The sequence below is a fragment of the Eschscholzia californica genome, unplaced genomic scaffold (genome assembly GCF_041429995.1).
Source record: "Eschscholzia californica isolate CP2 unplaced genomic scaffold, dmEscCali1.0.p SCAF_3, whole genome shotgun sequence".
Classification (NCBI taxonomy): Eukaryota; Viridiplantae; Streptophyta; class Magnoliopsida; order Ranunculales; family Papaveraceae; genus Eschscholzia; species Eschscholzia californica.
Genome location: NW_028238420.1, coordinates 62,253,375 through 62,278,370, shown reverse-complemented (window position 1 = coordinate 62,278,370; position 24,996 = coordinate 62,253,375). Strand labels below are relative to the sequence as shown.

Genomic DNA, 24,996 nt, shown 5'->3' with positions numbered 1-24,996 from the left:
TCGTGTCTTTGGATGTACGTGTTTCGTTCAGAATCGTAATCCTGCTCGTACAAAACTTGATGATAAGCCTATTAAGTGTGTTTTCTTAAGGTACTCTAACAATGTCTAAAGGATAAGGTGTTATGACCCCCTCACACATCGTTTCTATCACTCAATTGATGTAACTTTTCTAGAACAAATTCCCTTTTTCATAAGTAATCGTTCCTTGTCGGATCCCGCTAGAGAGACTTTCGTGGAGGACAATACTTCTCTTCCACGTCTAGTTTCTATCCTTGATAATATATTATCCTATCCTCCATCTAGCCAAATGGTGCCTCTATCTCCTATTGTTAATCCATCACAGGCTTGCTCTCGTCCGATGAGCTCTAGAGATCCTTTGCAGCTTCTTCCGCACAATCAGGTAGTTCACTATCTCCTTCAGTTTCTGAACCTCTTCCTCCTAGATATCCTACCCGGGAGCGACGCATGCCCTCTCGGTATCTTCTTACATGCAACACTAATCATCCTATTTCTAAGTATTTGTCTTATCAGGGTATTTCAAATCAGTATTGCTCTTTTCTCAGTCAGGTTGATTCAGTTTCTATTCCTCGTTCTGTTCACGAGGCTCTTGAAAATCCAATGTGGGCGGATTCCTTTTGTTTTGAAAAGAAGATGGAAGAAGCAAGCGAAGGCGAACGCCACCCACATTAAAATCCGGTGCTTATAGAGAACTCGGGTGAATAGCCATTGACCCGAGTCAATAAGATTTCATGCTGAACAGGATAGCCCAAAATGGATCAGATAGGGCCTGTCACTTTCAGTTTTTATCGGGCAAGCCCGCAAGATTATCAGGCTTGATTTCAGGCGTTCTCGGGTAAAATAGCATTGAACAAACTTGTAAAGATCAGAGTGGAAGATCCTTCCCTGACAGGAACCCCTCCAAACTGGGGCATCAAAGGGCACTAAGAATTTTACAATTTTCGACTGCCAAATGGGAAACAAGGATTTAAGTAATATTATAAATATCACATATCAGTATCAGATAGTAAAGTTGAGAAACACAAAGAAAGAAATCTCAAGAGACTTGAATATTAGAAAAGCTTCCTATTTACCCCCCAATTGGAAATCCTATAAAATTTCTATGCATTTCAGTAACAAAAGCTTACCCCATTAAAATCTTATCTCAACCACTCCACATGAAACAGATCAGGCAAGATGCACAGAATAATAAGATGATGATGATGTGATGATGTTGATGATGCATCATCATCTTCATCATTTTGATCATCTACATCTTATTTTCCGAAAACAAACTCTTAATAGTTAATAGTATAGGAATCCAAAGGTAATAATAGTATATTAACATTTTTCACTTTTTTACTAGTTTAGAACCACTGATATTGACATCTATCATCTCCATGCTATGGTGAGGAAACTCAATCTATATGCCATTCAGCTGTAGATAGAATTGGACTTCATAAAACTCATGTATTCTTCAGTCATCTGTAAATTTTTTAAAGCGATAACCCTATGTCAGAACTCCAGTAATGATGAGTACCTGCATGCATTGACGTGCATAGAAAATCCGTAAATAAACTGAACGAAACACGGAAAATTAATACCATTCATTACGGGGGCGGGGGGTTGTAATGATTATAACACGTTAAAGCATCTCATGAAATTATAAATCACTAATACAACAAATACTCTATCTTAATAGAGAAGCTTTAATTGAACTAATTCTAATTCGGCAAACGAACTTACATAGTACTACTTGCCATTATCGAGATTTATATAACTGAATTTTTTGGACAACACAGACCAATTTAATGTAGTTACGATGCTTTGATATCATACGATTTTAGAACAATATTAATGGTATACTACTCTGTGAATATGCGGTAAAAGGCGATGACGGGGATCCTCCACGGCTCTAAAGTCTAAACGACTTGATTATACATAAGACACATTTATCTCTAATAACAGAAGTAACAACTTTAAAAATTCACCTTGTTGTTTTGTCAAACTTCAGATTTCGAGTGCTTAAAACAATCGATATTGCAAAATGCGACTGACCTCACCATGCCTCCAAAGCTGCCATCATTTGATTTCAGTAGTCAAGATAACCGAATATTTATACTTACAAATATAAATACTCACCTTAGGAAATGCACTAGAAAAAAATAAATTGGAGAATTTGAAAAAAAAAAAAAGTATATTAAACCTGTGCCTTGCTTTATCGAGCTGGTCAGTGCTGTTTCGTGCCTTCTCTGATCGTTCAACACTCTTTCTAGCTTTCTCTCTCTTATCAGTGCTTGATCTTGACTTTTCTTTGCAATCGGGACTTTCCTCTTCATTTCTTTGGTCCTCACTCGATCTAGATTTCTCTCTTTGGTCCAAATTAGACTTACACCTCTCTCTTAGGTCTATGCTAGCTTTAGAATTCTCTTTGTGGTCCTCACTAAACCTAGCCTTCTCTCTTAGGTCCACGTTCGACTTAGACTTCTCTCTGTGTCCCAAACTGAATCTAGACTTCTCTCTGTGGTCCACGCTTGATCTAGGCATCTCCCTATGATCTGTACTGTTCCTAGGAAGCTCAAACTGATCTTGACTACGAGCTGATTCAATTCGAATCTGTGATACTTTTTCAATTGCAATTATGAACTTCTTGAGATGCTTTGTGTACTCGGGGTAGAGCTCTAAGTCGCAGTGATTCCCTCCTTTAAGCCATAGGGGCTCATATTTCTCTTTACAATTCTCCCAAAGCTTCTTACCATGGGACCAGTTAACAACTTCATCAGCCGTTCCCTACAAGCACCAAAAACAGTCATGTGTAAACAAACCACAAGATTTAGCGAGGTTTTGTTGTTCCAGTTCTAACTCGGTAACTATTGATTTAATAATCTAAGTAAGATTACCACGCCATAACGATAATAATCTTCATTAAAGGTGTTCAAGGGTCGAGGCCATTCTCTGAATGACTATTGACATGCAACTATACCTGTCTCGTGTTCAATTTCAATACCATAAAACCAACTAGTCTAGAAAAGGAGTAGCATGAATGCTTACATGAATTACCAAGACAGGGCACTTGACATATGGAATTTTATCGATATTCTGCAACGACAAATGACAATCATCATTAAGTACAATCATTAGGTACATTCCAATTTTGCCTTTTAACATCATCAATGCCTTTAAAACGGTAAATATAATATATATATATATATATATATACACACACGTATAACAAGAGAGCAAACCTTATATATGTCAAACCAAAATGTTCGATTGATAGGATAAAGAACTCGAAGGCCAGAAAGAAGAGGACTGTGAAGAATGACAGCTCTTAATCGAGGTAACCTTGTTGCTAAATCCAATGTTGGACCACTACCAACCGATTGACCATATAATATAACATCTTCCTCCTTTACTCCATAATTCTCTTCAAGACATCTATATGCAGCTTCAATATCCGCATATGTATTCTGTTCACTAGGCTATAACAAATAATTTAAACAAAAAATTAATTATTACTAATCTTCAGTTAATTAGATCTCATTGCTCAATCAAAAAAATTTAAATTCTATAAACCATGACACTAAAAAGTTTCATACCTTTCCAGATGATTGCCCATAGCCAGAATAATCATATCTGTAGAATCATAAGAAAACAACCCAAATAAGATCATCTAATCTGTAAATTTCTGATGACCCAAGTTTGAAAAATCAAATTTAAAGCTAAATTTGAAGTAAAGATACAGAATTTATGAATCTAGGGGAAATTTTGATTATACTAACCCCATCAAGTTGACAGAGAGTTGAAGACTAAGCTCAATAAAGAGTTGATACATCTGACCTAAATCAGCAGCATTTCCATGAGAATACAAAAGTGTTAATGATGCAGATGGATTCTTCACATATAATGCAACAATTTGATTTCCTCTTTTAGTTGATAGCTTTAATACATCAACGTTTATATTTTGTCTATTAGGTACACCAGAAATCTCTATTTTCCCAGTCGATTCGTTTGGAACTAGGTTATATGAAGGTGGATTTGGCGGAAAGAAAGCTAATTTTGCCGCCATTGATGATGTTACTCCCCCCATATTCAATCCAAAACTAATAAATTAAGTTCAAACCAAAAGGGGAGAAAAGAAAGAAAGAAGAACTGTATCTATATACACTGGTTAGGATCAGATCCGATTAGAGGAAAAGCATCTCAACTGAATGCAATCGGAAGTTCATCAAAAGAGAGAGAGAGAGAGGGGGGGCGATTTGAAATCTAGGGTTTTGGAGAGGGGATTAGAAACTAAAAAGAAGGAATGAAAAGGGAGAAATCTAGGGTTTGAAAATTGAGTATCTGTGTTGGTTTTGGGGTTCTGTAGAGAGAAAAAGTGAAGAGAGAAAGAGGAGGGAAGGAGAGAGATTTACTGCGTCAAAAAAAGAAGACACTGGTGCTTTTAAAGTGAAGTAAACAGAATATTTCAGTATCTTTTAATATCTCATAGATCTTGTTTTTATTTCCTTTCTCAATGATTTTTTTCCATTATTATGGTAACCCATTTTCTTAAAGAGGGATTGAGCCATTGGTCCAAAAAGGGGGCCAAAATGAAAATTTCACCCAAAGTTGCCTAAAAATGAAAGGGAGGTCCAATGTGTCAGTTTGGGGGTTAAAATTACGTAAAGGGCCCTTAGAAAATAAAGTATTTACCGTTCATGCCATCGAAAATTCTCGGGAAACGATTTTTTTTTCTGAAAATTATTTTATTTACTGGTAAAAAAATTTGAAAATTTGGGCGGGAATTTGAAATTTCGTTTGAAAATTTCAAAACTTCGAAAAAAAAAATTTGTGACCGGGAAATTATTTTATTTACTGGAAATTTTTTTCTGTACTAGACACTTTTGCTGGGCGGGAATTTAAAATTTTCAAAAAAATTTCAAAATTTGCCCGGAAATTTAAAATTTTCAAAAAATTTTGAAATTTTGGGCGGGAATTTGAAATTTCGTAAAAAAAATTTGGGCGGGAATTTGAAAATTTCAAAACTTCGAAAAAAAAAATTTGAGACCGGGAAATTATTTTATTTACTGGAAATTTTTTTCTGTACTAGACACTTTTGCTGGGCGGGAATTTAAAATTTTCAAAAAAATTTCAAAATTTGCCCGGGAATTTAAAATTTTCAAAAAAATTTGATATTTTGGCCGGGAATTTGAAATTTCGTTTAAAAATTTGAAAATTTCGAAAAAAAGATTTCGTTTGAAAATTTCAAAAAAATTTGAAAATTGGAATTTTTTGTGTAAGAGAAATTATTTTATTTACCGGGAAGAGATGGTTTGCTGGGCGGGAATTTGAAATTTCGTTTTCAAATTTTCAAAAAATTTTGAAACTTTGAATTTTTCGTATACTGGTAAATTATTTTATTTACCAGACATTTTTTTTTTTTCAGGGAAACGTCAGCATGTCCCGTCCAAGGGCAAGAGGGGAATAAAAAAAAAAATCTGACATTTGGACCTGCAACTAATTTTTGGGCAAGAGTGGATTTTTTTTGGGTTTACCCCCCACTTTTTGGACCCCTGGCTCAAAAATCCATTAAAACCAATCTTTGGCTGTAAATGTTTAAAATCTAATTAGATTTTGTTTTATTCTTTTAGAATTTATAATTTGGATTTTGTTCACGATGGTTGGATGTTAATATGATCACTGTCTGAAATGTTAAATTAAGATGTGAAAGAAAGACACTCTGACCATTTGAACTTTTTTTTTTTTTTAAAGTAACACTAGATTTCCAAGCGGTCAAATGCTATTAGTTAATTTTATTTCTTTTCTTTTTTACTTTGTAGCATTGAGTTATTTGTTAAGTTTAAAGTTTTAATGAAAATAAGTTTTCAATTTATTTGCTTTCATCTAGGAGTAAGTTAGAATTGTTTAATTTATCCTAAAATTTTAGGAGACATGACAAGTTCCACGTACATGTATAACATGGGCTTGAATTGGAAGATCTTTCCGGTTTTGGAACATTCCTAATAGGAATCATCATACAAGTCCAATTAGTTCTAGTCTAAATTTTAAAAGAGTTTCATTCGCATTGAACTACAACTATGCATGTATTAACGGTAACCGAATCAAACTATGCGTGAACAGTTTAGTTCGGTTGGATAACCTAACTAAATATTAAAATTTGCCAAGAACAAGTTTTTGTTTTTTCTTACTACAATTATATTTAAAACGTGCTGAAAATTAGTATTATCTAACAAATAATTAAGTCTACATGTACGTGATTAATACAACATAATTTATCAACATTCGAAAAAGATCTACATAATTTTCGAGTTTTCAGTTTCTCAATATCACTAATATTGAGTTATCATAGAATTAAACTTAATAAAATTTGATGGGAATATATACCATTTTGTTTTAAAATGATGTAGATAGTTTCTAAAATGCTAGTATAATAATACTAAAGCAAGTCATAGTGCATACTGACTTTTTTAGACATATTAAAATGAAACAATGAGAGGAAGAATGTAACATCTCATTAGACACAAATGAGTGTCTTGTTCCTTGGATTAGATCAGATAGCTATTGGATAAAGTTTGACCATTGACTGAGCTGGTTCGACTAAAATAAAAGCTTTTAAAAAAGACAAAATACTCAATAATTAAATCACCACCATGTCTCAGTACTAGCTGGACAGCCTTAACATAACTTCGATTATTATATTTTTTTGAAAAAATCAACAGATATGGAGGGGTCTGAAGTATGAACCCAGATAAATTGGGCCGAAAAATCATGTCCATCATAGTCTTTAGTGGCGATGCGGCATATTTAGAAGAAAAAAAATAAACAACCTATGTCAGTCGGCTATTCTCACAAATATTTTTGGAATTGTGTAGCACAACCGTATAAAATGTTTGGTTATCTGGATACAAAATTTTATTGGACCATTTGGATGCCGTTTGAGTTTTCACTCTTTGAATGTTCATGTGCCACCAAGGCACCAACCATTCATTAGATAAAGTTTTCTATCTTATAAGATATCATTCTCATCAAAAAAAAAAAAATCTTATAAGATATCAATGATAGAGAAAAGGTTTTGTGTTTGTTCTTAATTATGGCAAAAGGGCCAAAAGGCCAATTGCATTTCCCCTTCGTTTAGACAGGGGCGTGGGTGAGGAGGCGTGAGCAGCGCGATCGCTCCGGACCCTCCTCTTCCTTGGGGCCCTTCTCTCAAAAATTTAAACAGAAGATGTATATGATTGAAAGCCACATAAAAAATAATTGGACTCAGCTTAGCTGTTGTGTTTGTTGTCTCACACCATATGGGTTGAGGGTTCATGTCCAGGGAGCAACGATTTTCGTTTTTGGTTTTTGTGGTTTTATGGGGCAACGGAGACTTGATTTGGGCCACCATGATTTAAGGTCCAGTGTTATTTTCTATAGGCCGCTATTAGAGACTTCTAGGGAGTTAAGTACGTTAGTTGGCTCCACCATGTCTCTGAATCACCTGTCGTTATTATTTCGTAAGTCCATTAAAGATGTTTATTTGAAAGAGTTAGATGTCAATACGAAGGCAAACATAAGAAATCAGAATTTTAAACATTCTTTATTTTCTGAAGAATATTTTTCTCCAATTAGACAGCAAAATCCACCAAAGTCCATAAATTTTTTGTCTTGAGTTGAAAACCTGATCAGTCATAGACTCTCAAATGTCTGGATTTGAATGTCTCTCACTTTATCGAACTCTCAAATGTCCAAAACTAAACACTTTGGACATTCCTGGACTCTCAAGAGTCCATTTAGAATGCTCTTCCACTACCACCCCTAAGTTAATGTGAAATCAGTACAATGAAAGCAATAACCAGTATCCTTTAATCTTTATTTATATGGGGACTAGGGTAACCAAATTTAACAAATAATAAAACATCTAAACCTAGGTTTAAAAGGATATCAAATACCTTGGCCACCATACAAAAACCTTATTCCTTTTGCATGCTGCATGGGTAATGCAAAAAAACTTAACATGACATTTTGAAGCCTACCTAACTTCACTATATTCAAGTTTTCAACCATTGAACAATGTCCTTTTGAGTTTTTCAATGTCTCAGTAACCCTAAAATAACTTAAAGAAACCATTAGGATAATGGTACATGGTACAGAATATATTGGAACCCTAGCTTTGACTTGGGTTTGGACTACTACTCTAGTAGCTATCTAGCTACCTTTTGCCTTTTGGATTCTATAAATCTCACTGCCTCATTCCCATTTTAATTTCTTCTTTTCTCTTGTATGAACAAAACAAAAACTCTTATAATTTCTCTAAAGAATGACAAAGATGATTACTAGTACTGTAACGTTTGAAGGCCTTCTTCTATGGCTTCTCTTTGTTGTTAACTTTGCACTAGGGAACCCTATCAAACAAGGTATATACATATATACCATAATTCCTAAACCCTAAACCATAAACTTCATATAGATGTTCTTATTGCTAATTATTATATTTCTTATATGTTTCTCTTTTCATACAGATACGAAGGCGACGACTATGCCAAATGGAGATGGTTTCCTGGGGTTAACGAGACCGTCTTTTGATCATAAGGTTCTATATTTCGGCAGAGTAGCGTTTTTCATATATTTATGGATATTGATTCTTGAATATTCTTTATGTTATTTATTTTATGACTTTATGTGAACAGGAATTAATCTACAGCTCTGCAGCAACTGATGTTAGTATAAAACAACTTCAAGGAAGAAAATTGTTGGTTGATAATGTTGAAATGAATGAGATAAAGAAAGATAATGGTGTATATTCGTCATTGAAATCAGGTACTAATGCAACCCGTTTTGTTCGAAAATGTAATGAAAATAATATATAATGGAGATTGTTGGATTAAGGGCAATTTTATGTTATTTTTTGATATTAGTCTCTAGGCATATCAAAGAGATTTGATTTTTGGTCGATACTTGGGTTGTGAATGCAGGAAAGGCCAAAGTTTCTTCAAAGAAAGATGGAATATTTTCACAGAACAAACTAAATGGTCATGACAGTTCAAAAGGTTCTCACCATCAACCACCTGAAAGTAAGTTTATGAACATGATGCATAAAGACTACAATGGAGTCAATAACCCTCGTCGAAAGCCTCCAATCAACAACAAAGAACCGTTGGATGACTACAAGGGACCTCCTCGAAAACCTCCAAATATGCTTTTAAGAAACAACTATGAACCCTTGGATGTCGTCGGGAGCCAAACTAGCAAGCCTCATACTCACCATGACAAACTCTTGGATGCTGATACTGTTCCAACACCCAAGTCTTCGGAGATCGATAATTATGGACCGTTGGGTGATTATAACGGACCTCATCAAACGCCTCGTAAGAAGCCTCCTATCAACAATCATCAACCTTTAGATGAAGACAATGGAGAACCCTAAGACAGATATAGAGATCTCACAATTTTGCCCCACACAAGGAAATATGTCCCTTTTCAAGTACTAGTTCTTTAAATAGAGACTCTAGAGCTTGTACTAACTTTTTCTTTTTTTCTTCTTTCTTCCTCCTAATTTAGAGATGAAAGGGTATCAAGTGTTTGTTCATGTACTAGATATATGATAGGAACTAATAGAAATATATAATTAGGGTAGGGCTGTAAATCAAAAAAACATGATATACATATGTCCTTGTTTTCTATGAATTATGTAAATTTACGTTCAAAATGTCCTTTATTGATACTTGATGCTTTTCTGACCAGCTCCTAATGGATGAAATTAGGGTTTAACAAGCTCTTATAGATCCAAATAATTTTTCATTACCAATAAAACACTCTTGTTATGACCAAAAACAAGCAACTTAGCAACCAAGAATAACAATAATGAAAGTAGACAATCACACAAAAGTAGAAAATTTGTGAGATGTACAAAACAAGGAACTTAAGCAACCAAGAAAAACAATAATGAAAGTAGACAATCACACAAAAGTAGAAAACTTGTGATATGTACGTAGTTCGGTTTATTAGAGATAGATACTCTACGGTGTACAATGGCGCGATGATTTCCACTATGAATGAAAGATGAGTTACAAAGATATCTTTAAGGTTTCAGTTTATATATCTTCCTGAGAACCCTAATCCCGTCATCTCTCTTTCTAATTCCGAAAATACATGGATACCCTTTACATTACTATCCGCCATCGCAAAACTAGGACAAATATAAGCAAAACGGGTCGGACCAAAACTTGTATAGTACATTAAAAATGATGTACGCAGATTTTCTGCACTGATACATAGAATACGAACGAAATGAAAAGAATCACAACATTTATAGCGATAAATCGGCGCAACAAATCATAGATAATACAGAAATTTTCATTGACCATAAATCGGAGAAGCGAAGAAGGAACAAGGAAAACAAATGTACTATCATTTAGTTTGTTATATATAAAGGAACATACAGTTTCTAACCCCAGAACAAAGCTAACAACAGATGCCCAAAGAAGACAACCCTAAATGAGCTTCCACTACTACAACACCCAAATCAACAGGATCTGAAAGATTCATAACATATTAACCTTTCATATCTCTCTCATTATAGGGTTTTAAAATTCTATTGACATAAAATTGATAGAAGAGAAGAGCAGAGATGGATCTTCACCGAGTATATGTAATATGTATACCACTAGCGGTATTGACGACCCTTCCAGCAAAAAATTCTGTACGATTTTCTGTCAAATCTACAAATGAAAACATATAAGACATGCCACCATTTGATGGGATGTACTAGAAGAGAGTTCTTGTCAAGGCTTAACTTTCATGTGGCCTGGTTAGCTTAGAACCTGCAACTTTAAACTTTGAACTCCAAAATTTAACATTGGTCGAATTTTGACGGGAATCAAAAGAGATCATTTCTTGACGAAATCAACTTCTATGTTTATCCCCTTGATCTTGGCTATGAAAAGAAGAATTAGCACCTAAATTCATCATCACATTCTGAAGTTCATCGTTCCACACATTCGGCATCTGCAGATAATGAATTAACGTGATTTTAATACATATAGCAACATGCTGAGTTTTGAGGAATAATGGAACATAAATTGATTTTTTTCCAAATTTGGTTTATGCGAATTTTAAGTCCTTCAATTGTCAACATGGGGCGACTCGCCTTTAATGAGAATTTCGGTCTTTGAGATTTTCTTAAACAAATGGATGTAAAATAATTATAAATTGTCATTAATGTATAAAAAAGTGTTTTCACGTCTCGATGCGGTTTTCTTTGACAATGCGAGACAGTGCTTGAGGCGCTAAAGAGGCGTAGCTTCAATTTTGTATATTTTTAATATAGTAATAGTATTTTATCCTATCAATAGCATATTTTGTTGAATTTGTTAGTAGGACTAGTGAAAATTAACTTTTTAATAGTAAAGTCGAAGGATAAGAATGCTTTTGGTCACTTCTGCCCTTTTCACTATCTCTAGAAGCTAACGAAAAACAGAGAAAGTTACTACAAAATCGAGGCGTAAGTTCTAATACGGAACACCTATACTTTGCCTCGAGGCGTACGCATCAATGCACATCTTGTGCGCCTTTTAAAACATTGATCGTCATAGTAAAGACTCATTTTAACAACTATACCCTTCTTAGAGAGAGACCAAAATAATTATACTGAGCAAGTTTCAAACGAAAAAGAAGAGTGAATAGAATCAGCTTATGTGGAAGAAGAAGCATCTCGTACCTGAGGCGTAAGATCCTTGTATCCAACACCCAAAGCTGTAAAATCAGAGTTATTGGTTCTCCTTAGCATTTCTGAGGGGCCACCTAGACCAGAAATTCCTGCTTGAATTGTTCCTTGTTGAGACGGATGTAGCTGGGGATGAGGTATAAGCATGTCCGGAGAGAACCCCATTTTGGATGGGCCATTTCTTGAGTGCAGCATCTGTAGTTAAGAAAGTAACAAAAGTTAAAATAAAGGGAAAACAGACGAAATAGAAATATGTATAGTACATCTTGTTATATGGATCTTACTTACCTCTTTAGCAAGGAGACTTTCAACATTAAATTCGGATCGTGGATTGACAGCTGCAAGCTTCATTGATAAAAACTGGTGCAAGAGAAGAGAACATTCAACAATTAGTTATCGATCTTTTTTAAGGGTAAAGAACCAGTGTTTACTTTGACTCAACTGCTCCTTTTCTTGACGAGGGTGTAAACAGTGTAGGTTTTGATTTTTGTGTCATAATAGGAAATTGATGACATAATTGCAAAGATATGGATGTACATAATTGTTGTTTGAAACACGGGATCTCTCCTAAAACCAGCAAATTTTTTTTTGAAATTGACATACTATAAGTATCGATTTGTCATTATGAATCTAAAAAGTTATGTCTTAATTGATTTCCAAAAGCTAACCAAATATAGAGCAATCAACTAGACTACATCGATTGTCAGTCACAAATAAACAATAGAAGCAGAGAAGATATTTCATTTTAGCAAAGTGTTATTATTCGTAAGATCTTAAAGATAAAAAACATTACGAGAACTCTGACTTTACTGTACCTCAACTTGCCGTTGAAGTGATTGTACATAGTTAATGATCTCATCAAGCATGACCGCCTTGCCTGTGATCTGTAACCAAACCACGACAAAGAACCCAAGGTTCGGTTAAAATTTCAATCAACTTATATTTCCATTTAAAGTTTGAAGTGAAAGAATGACTTTGTTGGAAACTGATTTTTAGGTTTAAGGTTTAGGGAAAAATATCAATCAACAGTAAAAAATTACCTTATCGCAGCCAGGTACTAGTTCTTGTAGAAATTTCATCCTTTCACCGATCTTTTCTCTTCTCACCTATTACACGGATAACATAAATTACACTTATAACCATTTAAGTAATAGTTTGATCATCAAGAACTAAGATTCATCTGTGCAAACACTTACCCTTTCTGCAAGACTATGGCTATTAGTAGCCTGACCTCTTCGTGCTCTGATATGCACATAATCTTCCTTAGGGGCATCCACAGCTTGAGCGCTATCTTCAATGTTTTTACCATTAGCCTTACCAGTGGATGAACTTGGATTTGGGTCACCTATTTCTTTAGTTGCAGCTATATCTTTCACGGATTCACCGGGTAGGGGCGAGGTTCCTTTAGCTTGCTTAGAGTTCTACATGAAATATTTGAGCTTGTAATGATAACCGAATAAAATGAAAAGTAAGCCCGTATAGTATGCTACTTAAAGGAATATATTACACTCATTTTGTTACCTGGACAACTCTCTTCCTCTTTTTAGTGAGAACTCCCTTAACAGAAGAAGGTTCCTCACCACCATCAACCATAGACGGTGACTCCTCTTGGCTACCACTTCCATTCAACTCAGCTTCATCAGCCTCGTTTGTCAAACCAGTTGCTTGATTTGCTTCATCACTCTTGAACAAAGACCCTTTGGCAGCTCCATTATCGACAAATAGGGAAATGTCATCCAAAACGTCCTTCTGGAATCGCTCTTCCAACCTGTTCCCTGAAGAAACCACTTCGGGTCGTTGAATTTGTCCTATGCTCTTAGAATACAGACTTCGAGATTCTGAATTTCCATAAGGGTTAAAGACCTCACTTAAATTCACAGCATTGAAGCAGGAAAACCTAGCAGCTCGTTCTATGAATGCAGAATCAGCTGGAAACTGAGACAGGCTCTGCGGAATCATTTCAGGACCTGGTTGCATGAAACCACCAGCTCTCATTGTTGGATTCGAATAATTGCAATTGGTTTCAAGAGATTTATCAATACCCACTGAAGCACTGGATGAACCTAAAATGTTTCCGAAATTGTTCTTACAGTACTCCAAGTTTTGTGGATTAGGGTGATCCCAAAGAGTTGGGCAAAATGAGTTCACCATGGAAACAGAAGAAGCAGATGAACCGACTAGATTCCCTCTGCGTAAGTCGATAGAATTGTTGATTGGGCTAGAACCCAATGGCTGAGTTGAGATATTAGCATATCCAGATTTCCATTCTGAGGTAAAACTAGGTAAATTGTGATCCATATTTTTCTCTTCCAAAACACTGTTTTTCTTATCACCCAAATCCATCTTCCCTCAACAAATAAACAAGTAAAGGAGCAAGACAAAATGTGCTTCAAAGTGCTAATCAAAGAACAAAATTTGACCTAAATCAAAACTAAACCTCCTGAATTCCCCAGCTCAAACTAGAGAGAGAATCCCCAAATCACACTAAAACAAACAATTTTCATACAAAATGATCAATTTATCACCAAACCCAGACTAGAAATAGCTATCAGATAACCTAGAAGTGATCAATTCAATGGTTATAAGCTCACATTAACAAAACAAAAAGAAACCCACTTTAAATCAAAAGTTGAAGAACACTCAAAACCAGTCAAACCACACAAAAAGACATACACTGATTTCAATAATCAAACCATCCCTTGGATACCCACTTCAGAAAAATCCATTGTCAGAGCTTAAAGAAGATCCCCACCACCAATATTCAAGTAAACAAAAAGTTAAAAGGGGGGAAAAATGATACCCACTTCAGATTTTCCTGCCATTTAAGACATTCTGTCTCCCATTAGAGCTTTTACTAGAACTATGTTGTTGAATTTGAGTTTGGGTTTGATCAAACTGTCCTTCTCTGGTCTGATTCTTCAATGAAAGAGGGAAAAAGAATCTGAAGATCTTCAGAACCACTATAGAAAGGTTCTCTCATGTCAAGAAAGAAAAAGGAGTCAACTTATATATTTTTTATTTTTCTTTCTTATTGAGAAGAGGAGAGAACCAATTAACAGAGGTTAAAACTTTTTTTCCTTTATAACCACGCCTATGAGGTCTCAACCCAACAATGCTATTCGTACCATAAGTACCTAATATTCCCTTTATCTAAGCATGGGGTCAAATAATTGGAGTAATCTTAGATGATTGTGGTTAATTAGTGGTGTCAATAGGGCTTGGCTAGGGCAAGGCCATTTCGAGCAGATCCGAGACAAGCCACAAACCACCTTAGGCTAACCCACAAAAAGTCGGGCTAGACACAGTTGCCCTGGACATATTCAGAGAGCAGTCGGCTTGGCTAATGTCTAGTGTCATGCATACACTATAAACTACCATTCGATCTCTCAATCTCTCTATTTTGTTATACATGGTGATAACGTATTACTTCTATATCTTTTTTTTGTTACAAATATAACTTCTACAGTTTTCAACAAAAAAAAGGAACACCAAGTACAGATTTATTTTAGAATGTGAATATTTGTTGAAGTGTTTGAGGGGAACCTAGGGTGTTTAGTCCATGCCTTGGGCACATGACATAGGTCCTAGTGTTTTCTTTTTGTTGAAAAGGGTCCATAGTGTTTGAGTAGCAATTATAAATGGTAATGGATTTTGTAAGAGAAAGCTAATAGAAATTTTACATTAATAACTATACACCTACATGTATGTAATTTGCTTAATGTGAAAAGTTAATTGATTTAATCCCACTAATTGTACTTTTTGAATATTGACATGTTTTGTTAAACCAGAGACCAACAAGGATTTCATTCTTCATTTTGTATCTAGTATGGATAATGTTATGTAATAAATGTGATAACTCCTAGAATCCTTCGTAAAAAGGCAAGGATTTCAATGGGCAAACGAACTAGAGTTTTGAGGAAATGATCTACACACGAATTAGGGGCTATTGGTTTGGTATGAGAGAATAGACAACTATTTTTGCTATTACAATTTTCTAAAAGTTTTAGTACACGGTTGGTCTAACGGTCGTTCTATCAGTGTAGTTCTTAAAAGTTGAAGACTGCTTAAGCGATTATTGCATGCCATTTTATATTTATGAAAATATTGATCTAAGTCAATTAAAACTTTGATTAATAATGGGACTTTGATTATAAAAAATTAATAAAATTTATTCTTAAATTTTAAAGTTCTACAGGCTAACAGTTAGGATATAATATTTTTATAAAATTATTTAGCAAAATAAAATAAAATAACCAGACTTAAATTGTAACTTTTAAATTTAAAAAACCCATTAGTACTATCAAATTTATTTTTATTTCATATTATAATGGGTTGTTGGCATTGGAACTTGCACTCACAAGGCTTAGAATCTCTCTTACATTTTGAATTATAACCTCTGAATCCTTTTATATTTTAATAACTAATAATTGAAGAACAATGAAATAATTTGCATTGATTGGTCAATTTATTAAACAATATAAAAAATCATAGAAGAAATCTTCTTAAATGGGAAAATCCATTAATTTATATATAAATCAAGATATACAAAAGAATAAACAAACAAAACCAGCCAATAAAACAGGTAATCAATTGGATAATATAATTATATACTCCAATAAAACGTGTAACATAACCAGCAATTCTATCTGATACACGAAACAAAAGAAAGCGATCTTGGAGTTGTCCATTCTTATCAACGATAAAAACCTTCTATGGTAAATTTACGCTGAACAATATTATTGGTGAAAACATTATTAGTACAGGAAATTGCGAACTCGATATTATAATATTATTTGTATGTCAACTAGAAGTTCACATGTACTATACCCCCTCGAGTGAGAATCCATGGTGGGTTGGGTTGAACCCAAAGTCAAAACCCACCATCTATTCCCTCATGTAAAGAGTGGTAGTGTTGTGACTGATTGTTCCATCTATACATTCACCATTTATGTGTCAACTAACTGTCATGTTCCTCCCACTAAACAGGTGTGGGTCACCTTTGTATTCACTTCACTTTTTGTAGGTATTTGCTTTTTTATCCTCAATCATAACTTCATCAACAAATTGGAAAAGAGATTGAATCAAATAGCTTTTTAATACTCAATAGAAGAAGATACCTATTTTTGAAAAAAGAATGAATAACAACATAAGTGATAGACCCAAAAATTAAAAATATTTGTCAACCAAAGGTCAATCTACTAAACTTGTCTTTACTTTAGTAGTTAAGTTGTTTGTTGAATTGGTGACAAGAAAACGCATGAAGAGTGAAGATAGCATGGCGTTTCAATTACCCAAGACTTGATCTCTTCTTCTCTTGATTGGAATTTGGTGATAAAAGTTTATTTCTCTGGTCTATTTTAATGGCTTCTTCTTCTTCTTGATGGATCAAGGAATAAGGTATGACTCTTTTTAAGTAAAAATCTCTTCTACCCAGCTTTAGTTTTCTTAAATTAATCATCTGGGTACCATTAGAATTCGCTTAATTGTGTTAATTCAAGCTTTTTGAATTGTTTCTTGATTTGGGTCATTGAAAATTTTAGGTATTTTAATTGATAGTGAGGTGGTTTAAAGATTCTTATGAAATCCTGATTGAGTTCTTCTTTTAGGAATCATAGAAATCAATCAATCATAAAAGTATTGATCTCTTTTGGTGATTTCTTTTTCATATTATATTGAGGGCCATTGAAAGTATAATCAGTTAATGTAAAAATGGAATATTTGGAAGAAAGGATTATAAATTCTTGAAAAATTGGGTTTCTGTTGATTTTGTGAAGTATGAAACAAATAGTGGAAGTACTTGTGAGTATGAGAATTGCTAGCTTAATTTCATTGTAAACTTAAGTTTTCGATGTCTGGCGGAATCTGACGGCCACGTCGGTTGGGTGGTAATATGTGTCTCTCAGCGCGATTCTTACTTGTATTTTGCCTTTGAAGTCCTGGGCTTTGAAGTCCTGGCCTTTGAAGTCGTGGTCTTGTCAATCACCATTTGAGATTTCCATGCCTACCGGAATTTCCAACAAAACCGAATTAATTACTTTATCTTAACAATGCCTGATAAAGGAATCAAATTTCGAAATATTTCGTCCGACATGACCGAAATATTTCCATCTCCATACCTACCGAAATTTACACCTACACCGATATTTCATTCCTTGTGTTAGAGTTAATCTTTTTTTAGACTCCGCTTGTCATCGAGTAGATTTTTGCAAAATCCACACCCCATATGTGTCCTATAATACATGGACTCTCTTGTTTTTAACCAATACGGATTTCATAAAGTAGTGTGTGAGAATTTGTTGTTGCAAACATATCTATAAATATTATCACTCTGTCTTGCCAAATTCAGGTTTGCTTATTAAAGTTAGTCCATGTAGTAGCACACAAACATACATAACCAAAACACAAGTGATATGTGAAAATTTGCAGAAATTTCTCACACACCAACTTGAGCCTTGATTTAGTTGTTGGTCAAAGTTAAAGATCCGAAACCTTATTATTTTGAATATTTTTAGGTTTTGACGCATAGAGAACAAATTTTACCATGCTTATGGATGAGACAACTGGTGCCAAAATGACTACTACTTCAAATATTACTACTACAGATGGTCGAGACGCTCATTCATATAATAGTTCTATACAAGAACCGACCTCGTCTTCTGGAACGGGGACACAAGAATTAGAAAGAGCTAGTGAAGCTTTGATGAGAGTAGAACTTGTGTTAGCATATTCCTCCGAGAAGTTGTTAAACTTGGATGCCATTTTAATGCACGTGGGTGCTAAAAAAAGCGATTGTGAAGCTTTACCTAAAGAGAGTGATGATATTTGGGCTGACTACGCCGAGAAGGGACTGCAATTTGTTGTCATATCTGAAATATTGGATTCAGAGTTAACGGTGCTGGGAAGTTTCATGGCTTCTATCCCAAAAGAGATAGAGGATGCTCGCCGAAAAATATTTTCATGTCAACTATGGACTGAATCTTTTGTTAAGATGGCTGAAAAGTTGAAGGACTTAGTGAATTCGTTCGAGCAGTTACGAAGTTTACTATCTGATATGAGCAGGCAGTCGAAGAAGTATCAGAGAACAATAAAATCGCGTAATAGATTTCTCTTGACAGGTACCAACAAGGAGGTGTATTTTGCAGATAAAAGACAATTTTCAAGCGTGAATACTGCTGAACAACAACGACATTTTCTTAGAATGCTGGAGAAATCTCTGGCATCCGAGCTAGATACAGAAAAGAAATTGTCAGATTCAAGAAAAAAGGAAGAAGAATTGAAACGGGAGCTATATTCCGCTAAACACAAACTATTCAGCACGGAAGAGGCAGTTGCTGTTAGTTCTGAGAGGTTGTTTGAAGCAGAAAATGTTGCAGTGATTCTAAAAGGCATTTCAAAAGAACTTTTGGGTAGACTCAAACTCGGTCATTTCGATCTGAAAACTTTGGGTCAACAAGGACAGATGAGAGATAAACTTATGAATAGCGTTGAACGGATGAAAACCAAAGGAAGTGCTTTAGAGAAGCTTGAAAAGAGCAGCTCAGAAGTTGAAAAATCCCGTATAGTATCGGTGAGCACTTTAAAAGACACCCCGAAGGAAGCCGATGTCAAATATAATCATGCTGATTCTGTAGCCTTCTCTTTGAGGGAAAAGATAAATTCTCTTGGGAAGATGGTAAAAGAATCCGAAACTCAGATGAACCATGCAAAGGCCTCCATGGAGGAAAGTTTGGATCAAAGTAATGTGTTATGTGCTGACATCACTGAAATAGAATATGAAATTCATGGCGTAAAGGAAAATATCTCCAAGATTGAGAGTAGAACACATAGCTTCGAAACCGAATGTGATTTGTTATCAGAGACTAAGTTAGAGCTCAATAAAGAGTTTGGTGTTCTGAAAAGTAATGGTTATAACATGGAAAAGGTTAACTTGCTCGAGAAGAAGCTAGCGGAATCTGATCTTCGGTTACAGAATGCAAAAGCCTCTATTGAAGCAAGTAAGGAGAAGCAGAATATGTTATACTCTGCAATTCGGGATATGGAAACAGTAATTGCGTGTCTGAAGTCAAAAGCCGAAAAAGCTGAAAATAGGTCTGCAAGCGCGGAAATAATGTGTACTATGTTATCCGAAACTAACATAGAACTTTATGAAGAGCTTACTTTAGTAAGGGGTAGACTAGAATATTTGGAGACATCTTTGCGTCAAGGTGATGAAGTGAAATCCGCAACTGCAAATGATATTAATATTAAGACGAAGTTAATTACAAATCTTGTGCTACAACTTGCAACCGAAAGAGAGCGCCTCCAAAACCAGGTTTGACCCGAAACTTATTTAGACCAAGGTTTCAGTTTCGGCCCAGCGAGAGACCCAACATTTGAATGGAAGTATTTTGGTTCGAGTGGAGTTAGTTACAAATTTATAGAAATTATGGAAATATAATCTCATTTTGTTAGGTTATTGTGGTTTACATAAGAAGATCATCCGTCTAAAATGTCGCACTTTCGGTCAGGTCATACATAGAGATATGTGCAGAGAGAAACAAGAAACGATTTCGTAGAAGTTGAGTTGGAAAGTTAAATAATTCGTTCATTTTGGTATATGTATGTCGAATTTATTTCCATGGCTTAGACAACAAAGTGAAACGATAGTCGCCTTTTGTACAAATTGATTTATAGCTCATAGTCGTAAACAAGCCTTTTCTAACTTTTAATTGAAAATCTTGTTCTTCTTATAATTTTGAATGTGCTTGATTTGCAGATATCTTCATTAATGAAGACAAATAAAATTCTAGCGGAGAGGCTTTTAGAGAAAAAGAACGATGTCCCTGCATTTAATGTTAGGAATGAAAAAGCTGAAGAGTTCTCTCCTGAGGATGGTACCTCTACGGCTGCGTGTGCAAAAACATGTGATGACGTAGTATCCGAGTTGTTAGCTGCTGAGGAGTCATCAGTTTCGAGCACGAAAATTGAGCCTGTCGTTTTGGAAGAAGGCGCTGTTATTGATACTGTAACAACAACACACCCTTGGAAAGTAAACTCAATATACTGGTTACTGGCAATTCTCATCTTCTTTGTATCAGTTTTAACCATGTATCTGTTTCAACACGAAAACCACCCCTCTTGACTTCTGCCGAAGGGTTTCTCATCACGAGGAAATGCCTTGTTGCCATCCACTTCTGGTGATCAACAGTGAGAACGGGGATTCGAATGTGGGTGGCTCTTGTAGATATTTACATATAATGTAAACTGAGGCACCCGCAGATAAGTGTTTGTTTAACCAGGATTTCGGAATACTGGTGCTGTAAAGTTTTCCCTTCTGTATATTTGGAAGCCATTAGCCATTGAATTTGTCTAACCAGGATTTTGGATGTTTTACTTTTTTTGGTTGAGAGAGGATTTTGGAATTTGGGTGCTGTATCATTTCAGAGTTCTATACACCCAACTTGTAGGTTTTTTTTTTTCTGTACTTGCCCGTTGTCCGAAATGCATGTGGAAACAAGTTCACTCGACATTTTTAACATTGATCACATCCAGAGGTTGGCATCTTGCTTTCTGAATTTTTTTTTCGGTATTATCTTGTCTTTTGGTTTTGGTTCAATCCGATTAGCACATGGGATTCAAATTCGAATAAGAGAGTTCAATATCCGCTGGATGTCGTATTGAATTTGATAATCGGATACCTTATCACATATGGAAATAGTCATATCCAATATCATATAATAATATCGTATTGAATGCAAAGGTTGTAAGTTTGTGACTTCAATTCACCAAGGAACTTGCAAAACTTTAACAGGAATAGAAGCATCCAGGTTGGTTCTATATCATATCGTATTGAATTTTAATTCGCCATGTGACTTCAATTCAATTTCTATCGTATTGAATTTTGCAAATTTTTTTTTTTTGCTTCGATTCTTCACCAAACACGCAAAACCTTAAAAAGATCGGAAGCTTAGAGACTTGATTTTACTCTTAGCCAAGCAATTCTCTATATACGAATCTTGTCACGTACAAATTTATGTAGCATATGAATAACCATTGGATGTAGGGTCATTTCAAATCTGTCATCAAACATCAATTTGTAGAATTCCATCTAAAACTAAAATCCAGTAACTCATATTTAACCACATCAATTTGCACAAGTGTACACGCATTATATTTCATTTAAATACTATCGTCTACCCTATATACCCCTACTTACCAAGAACGCAAACGCAATAATTTTATAACTATACCATTTTCTGCTCTCATTTGTCAACAAACTTGCAAAATCTTAGCAAGAACGAGATATGTAAGACTGGATGCCACTCTTACCCAAGCTATTGTATGTGTACAAACCTTGTCACTTTTTTTTTTGACAGAGACCTTGTCACTTAAAATTTATGTAGCCATAGGAATAAACATTGGATTTTAAGATCAGTTCAAATCTCGAAATCTTTTTATTTTTGTTGAAAAAATCTCGAAGTCATCAGGCATCAATTCATAGAATTCCACCTAAAAGTTAAGATCGAATATCTCATATTGAACCACCTCAATATCCCTCAACAAAAAAGAAACCACCTCAATATGCACAAGTCTACACACACTATGTTTCACTTACATCCTATACTCTACCACTTATGCCCCTACATACCAAGAACACAAAACGGTAATTTTATAATTTTGCCATTTTTCTGCTCTAATTTGTCAATGAACATTTAAAACCTTAGCAACAATAAAATCTACTTGACTGGATTCCCCTCTTAGTTGAGCTATTGTGTGTGTACATACCTTGTCACGCAAAGTTTATGTGGCCATACGAATAACCGTTGGATTTTAAGATCAATTTAGACTTGAAAGTCATCAAGCATCAATTCGTAGAATTCCACCTAAAAATCGAACTCCAATAGCTTATATTGAACCACCTCAATATGCACAAGTGTCCACTCACTATACTTCATTTACATAGTATAATCTACCGTTTCTACCCCTATTTACTAAATACGCCAGCACGACAACTTTATAATTTTACTATTTTTCCGTTCTAATTTGTCTCCCGACCTGTAAAACCATATTAAGAATGAAATCTTCTAGATTGGATTCCATTCTTAGCTGAGCTATTGTCTGTGTACAGACCTTGTCACCTACAAATTTATGTAGCCACAGGAATAACCATTGGATTTTAAGATCAAGTCAAATCTCGAAGTCATCAAGCATTAGTTATGAGAATTCCACCTAAATGTTTAAATCTAATAGCTCATATTGAACCATCTCAATATGCACAAGTGTACACGCACTATACTTCATTTACATACTATAATCTACCGTTTCTACCCCTACTTATCAAAAACGCCAGCACAACAACTTTATAATTTTACTATTTTTTCGTTCTAATTTGTCTCCGGACCTGTAAAGCCATATTAAGAATGAAATCTTCTAGATTGGATTTCATTCTTAGCTGAGCTATTGTCTGTGTACAGACCTTGTCACATACAAATTTATGTAGGCATAGGAATAACCATTGGATTTTAAGATCAAGTCAAATCTCGAAGTCATGAAGCATTAGTTCTGAGAATTCCACCTAAATGTTTAAATCTAATAGCTCATATTGAACCATCTCAATATGCACAAGTGTACACGCACTATACTTCATTTACATACTATAATCTACCGTTTCTACCCCTACTTACTAAAAACGCCAGCACAACAACTTTATAATTTTACTATTTTTTCGTTCTAACTTGTCTCCGGACCTGTAAAGCCATATTAAGAATGAAATCTTCTAGATTGGATTTCATTCTTAGCTGAGCTATTGTCTGTGTACAAACATTGTCACATACAAATTTATATAGGCACAGGAATAACCATTAGATTTTAAGATCAAGTCAAATCTCGAAGTCATGAAGCATTAGTTCTGAGAATTCCACCTAAATGTTTAAATCTAATAGCTCATATTGAACCACCTCAATATGCACAACTGTACACGCACTATACTTTATCTAGTAATATAGTCTACCGTTTATACCCTTACTTACTAAAACCACAAACACGGTAACTTTATAATTTTGTCATTTTTCCGCTCTAATTAGTCAACGAACCTGTCAACCTTAGCAAGAATAGAACCTTCCAGAAGGGATTCCACTCTTAGCCGAGCTATTGTCTGTGTACATACCTTGTCGCGTACAAATTTATGCAGTCATAGGAGTAACCATTGGATTTTAAGATCTTCACAAATCTCGAGAATATCGAGCACCAACTTCTAGAATCTCACCTAAAAATTAAAATCCAATAGCTCATATTGAACCACATCAATGTGTAGAAGTTTACATAGCCTATCAGTCTATACATCTAGAATTTTGGTTATTACACTCAGGTAACCATACTCATATTATAAGTTCTTCAACCCTCAACTCTATTGATTTGGAGAGAGAGAGAGAGAGAAAACAGAGCTTAGATTTTTAATAATGGTGAGGGATTTCGATCTCAATCTCCCTCCATTGCAAGATGAAGATGGAATGGAACCAGTGGGATTTCAAGAATCAAACCCCAATTCTGATGATTTCTTGGTTCCTTCTGTTGATTTTCATGATCTTCCATCAAATATCTCCCAACAAAATGCTAATCCTTCTGTTCCAACACCACAAAATGCTAATAATATAGATGTTCCTAATGAAAGAAGAAATGATGATACTGATTTGAATGTTCCTCAGAATGCTGTAATTGAATTGGGAAATGATGAACCAGGGGATGATTTCATGATGGTTGTTCAAGATGATCAAATGGGAGAAGATGAAATCCCAGATGCTGATTATGATGAATTTTTAGATGATATTTATGATTATTCTAGTGACGAAGACAGTGACGAAGACGATGATTATCAAGACTTACAATTACAAATAATGAATCATGTTTTTGGAGTTGATCCAGTTGAAAACCAACCTGCTTCTGCAAATTTCATACAGAATCTTCCAAGAGTAAACTTGACTCAAGAACAACTCAATGGAAACAGAGTATGTGCTGTTTGTACTGAAAATTTCGTGTTAATGGAAAATGTGACAGCTTTACCCTGTTCTCATTACTTTCATGGAGACTGCATCTTGCCATGGCTGAATTCACACAATTCTTGCCCGCTTTGTCGGAACGAATTCCCTACTGATGATTAAGTAGGTACACATTTTCATTAGTAAGTTAAACAATACACAGCTTAGAAGGGTTTACCATCTCTTTGCAATAATTAAGTACTATCATTTAGCAAGTTTTGAAATTTTTTTACTTGGTTTTCATATTAAATTTTCAGGCTTTTTGTTATTGGTATT

General features: G+C 34.8%; 4 protein-coding genes across 5 annotated transcripts; 2 read left to right on the top strand and 2 right to left on the bottom strand.

Moving 5' to 3' along the window:
* Positions 1 to 973: 973 nt before the first annotated feature.
* Positions 974 to 4,462, bottom strand: LOC147552974 (uncharacterized). Of its 2 annotated transcripts, none has more exons than XM_086671138.1 (7): positions 3,780 to 4,462; positions 3,597 to 3,633; positions 3,243 to 3,479; positions 3,049 to 3,096; positions 2,204 to 2,787; positions 1,989 to 2,073; positions 974 to 1,537 (listed from the first exon to the last, which is right to left on the bottom strand). In XM_086671138.1, the coding sequence occupies exons 1-6, from the start codon at positions 4,085 to 4,087 to the stop codon at positions 2,001 to 2,003; spliced, it is 1,287 nt and encodes a 428-aa protein (XP_086527264.1). In that variant the 5' UTR covers positions 4,088 to 4,462; the 3' UTR covers positions 974 to 1,537; positions 1,989 to 2,000. The 2 variants fall into 2 exon arrangements, with proteins under 2 accessions (XP_086527264.1, XP_086527266.1); XM_086671140.1 differs by having other exon boundaries at positions 974 to 1,482; positions 3,780 to 4,456.
* A 3,801-nt stretch (positions 4,463 to 8,263) lies between these two features.
* Positions 8,264 to 9,663, top strand: LOC147552973 (uncharacterized). Its single transcript, XM_086666656.1, has 3 exons — positions 8,264 to 8,399; positions 8,505 to 8,802; positions 8,958 to 9,663. The coding sequence occupies exons 2-3, from the start codon at positions 8,655 to 8,657 to the stop codon at positions 9,407 to 9,409; spliced, it is 600 nt and encodes a 199-aa protein (XP_086522782.1). The 5' UTR covers positions 8,264 to 8,399; positions 8,505 to 8,654; the 3' UTR covers positions 9,410 to 9,663.
* Positions 9,664 to 10,320: 657 nt separating this feature from the next.
* On the bottom strand, positions 10,321 to 14,855 carry LOC147552972 (transcription factor bHLH49-like). Its single transcript, XM_086669508.1, has 7 exons — positions 13,229 to 14,855; positions 12,904 to 13,128; positions 12,748 to 12,813; positions 12,523 to 12,591; positions 11,996 to 12,067; positions 11,702 to 11,902; positions 10,321 to 10,989 (listed from the first exon to the last, which is right to left on the bottom strand). Exons 1-7 carry the CDS (start codon positions 14,048 to 14,050, stop codon positions 10,888 to 10,890), a joined length of 1,557 nt encoding a protein of 518 aa, XP_086525634.1. The 5' UTR covers positions 14,051 to 14,855; the 3' UTR covers positions 10,321 to 10,887.
* Positions 14,856 to 16,433: 1,578 nt separating this feature from the next.
* Positions 16,434 to 21,231, top strand: LOC147552971 (WPP domain-interacting tail-anchored protein 1-like). The gene is made up of 3 exons (XM_086669507.1): positions 16,434 to 17,104; positions 18,220 to 20,018; positions 20,463 to 21,231. Exons 2-3 carry the CDS (start codon positions 18,249 to 18,251, stop codon positions 20,826 to 20,828), a joined length of 2,136 nt encoding a protein of 711 aa, XP_086525633.1. The 5' UTR covers positions 16,434 to 17,104; positions 18,220 to 18,248; the 3' UTR covers positions 20,829 to 21,231.
* Positions 21,232 to 24,996: the final 3,765 nt, after the last annotated feature.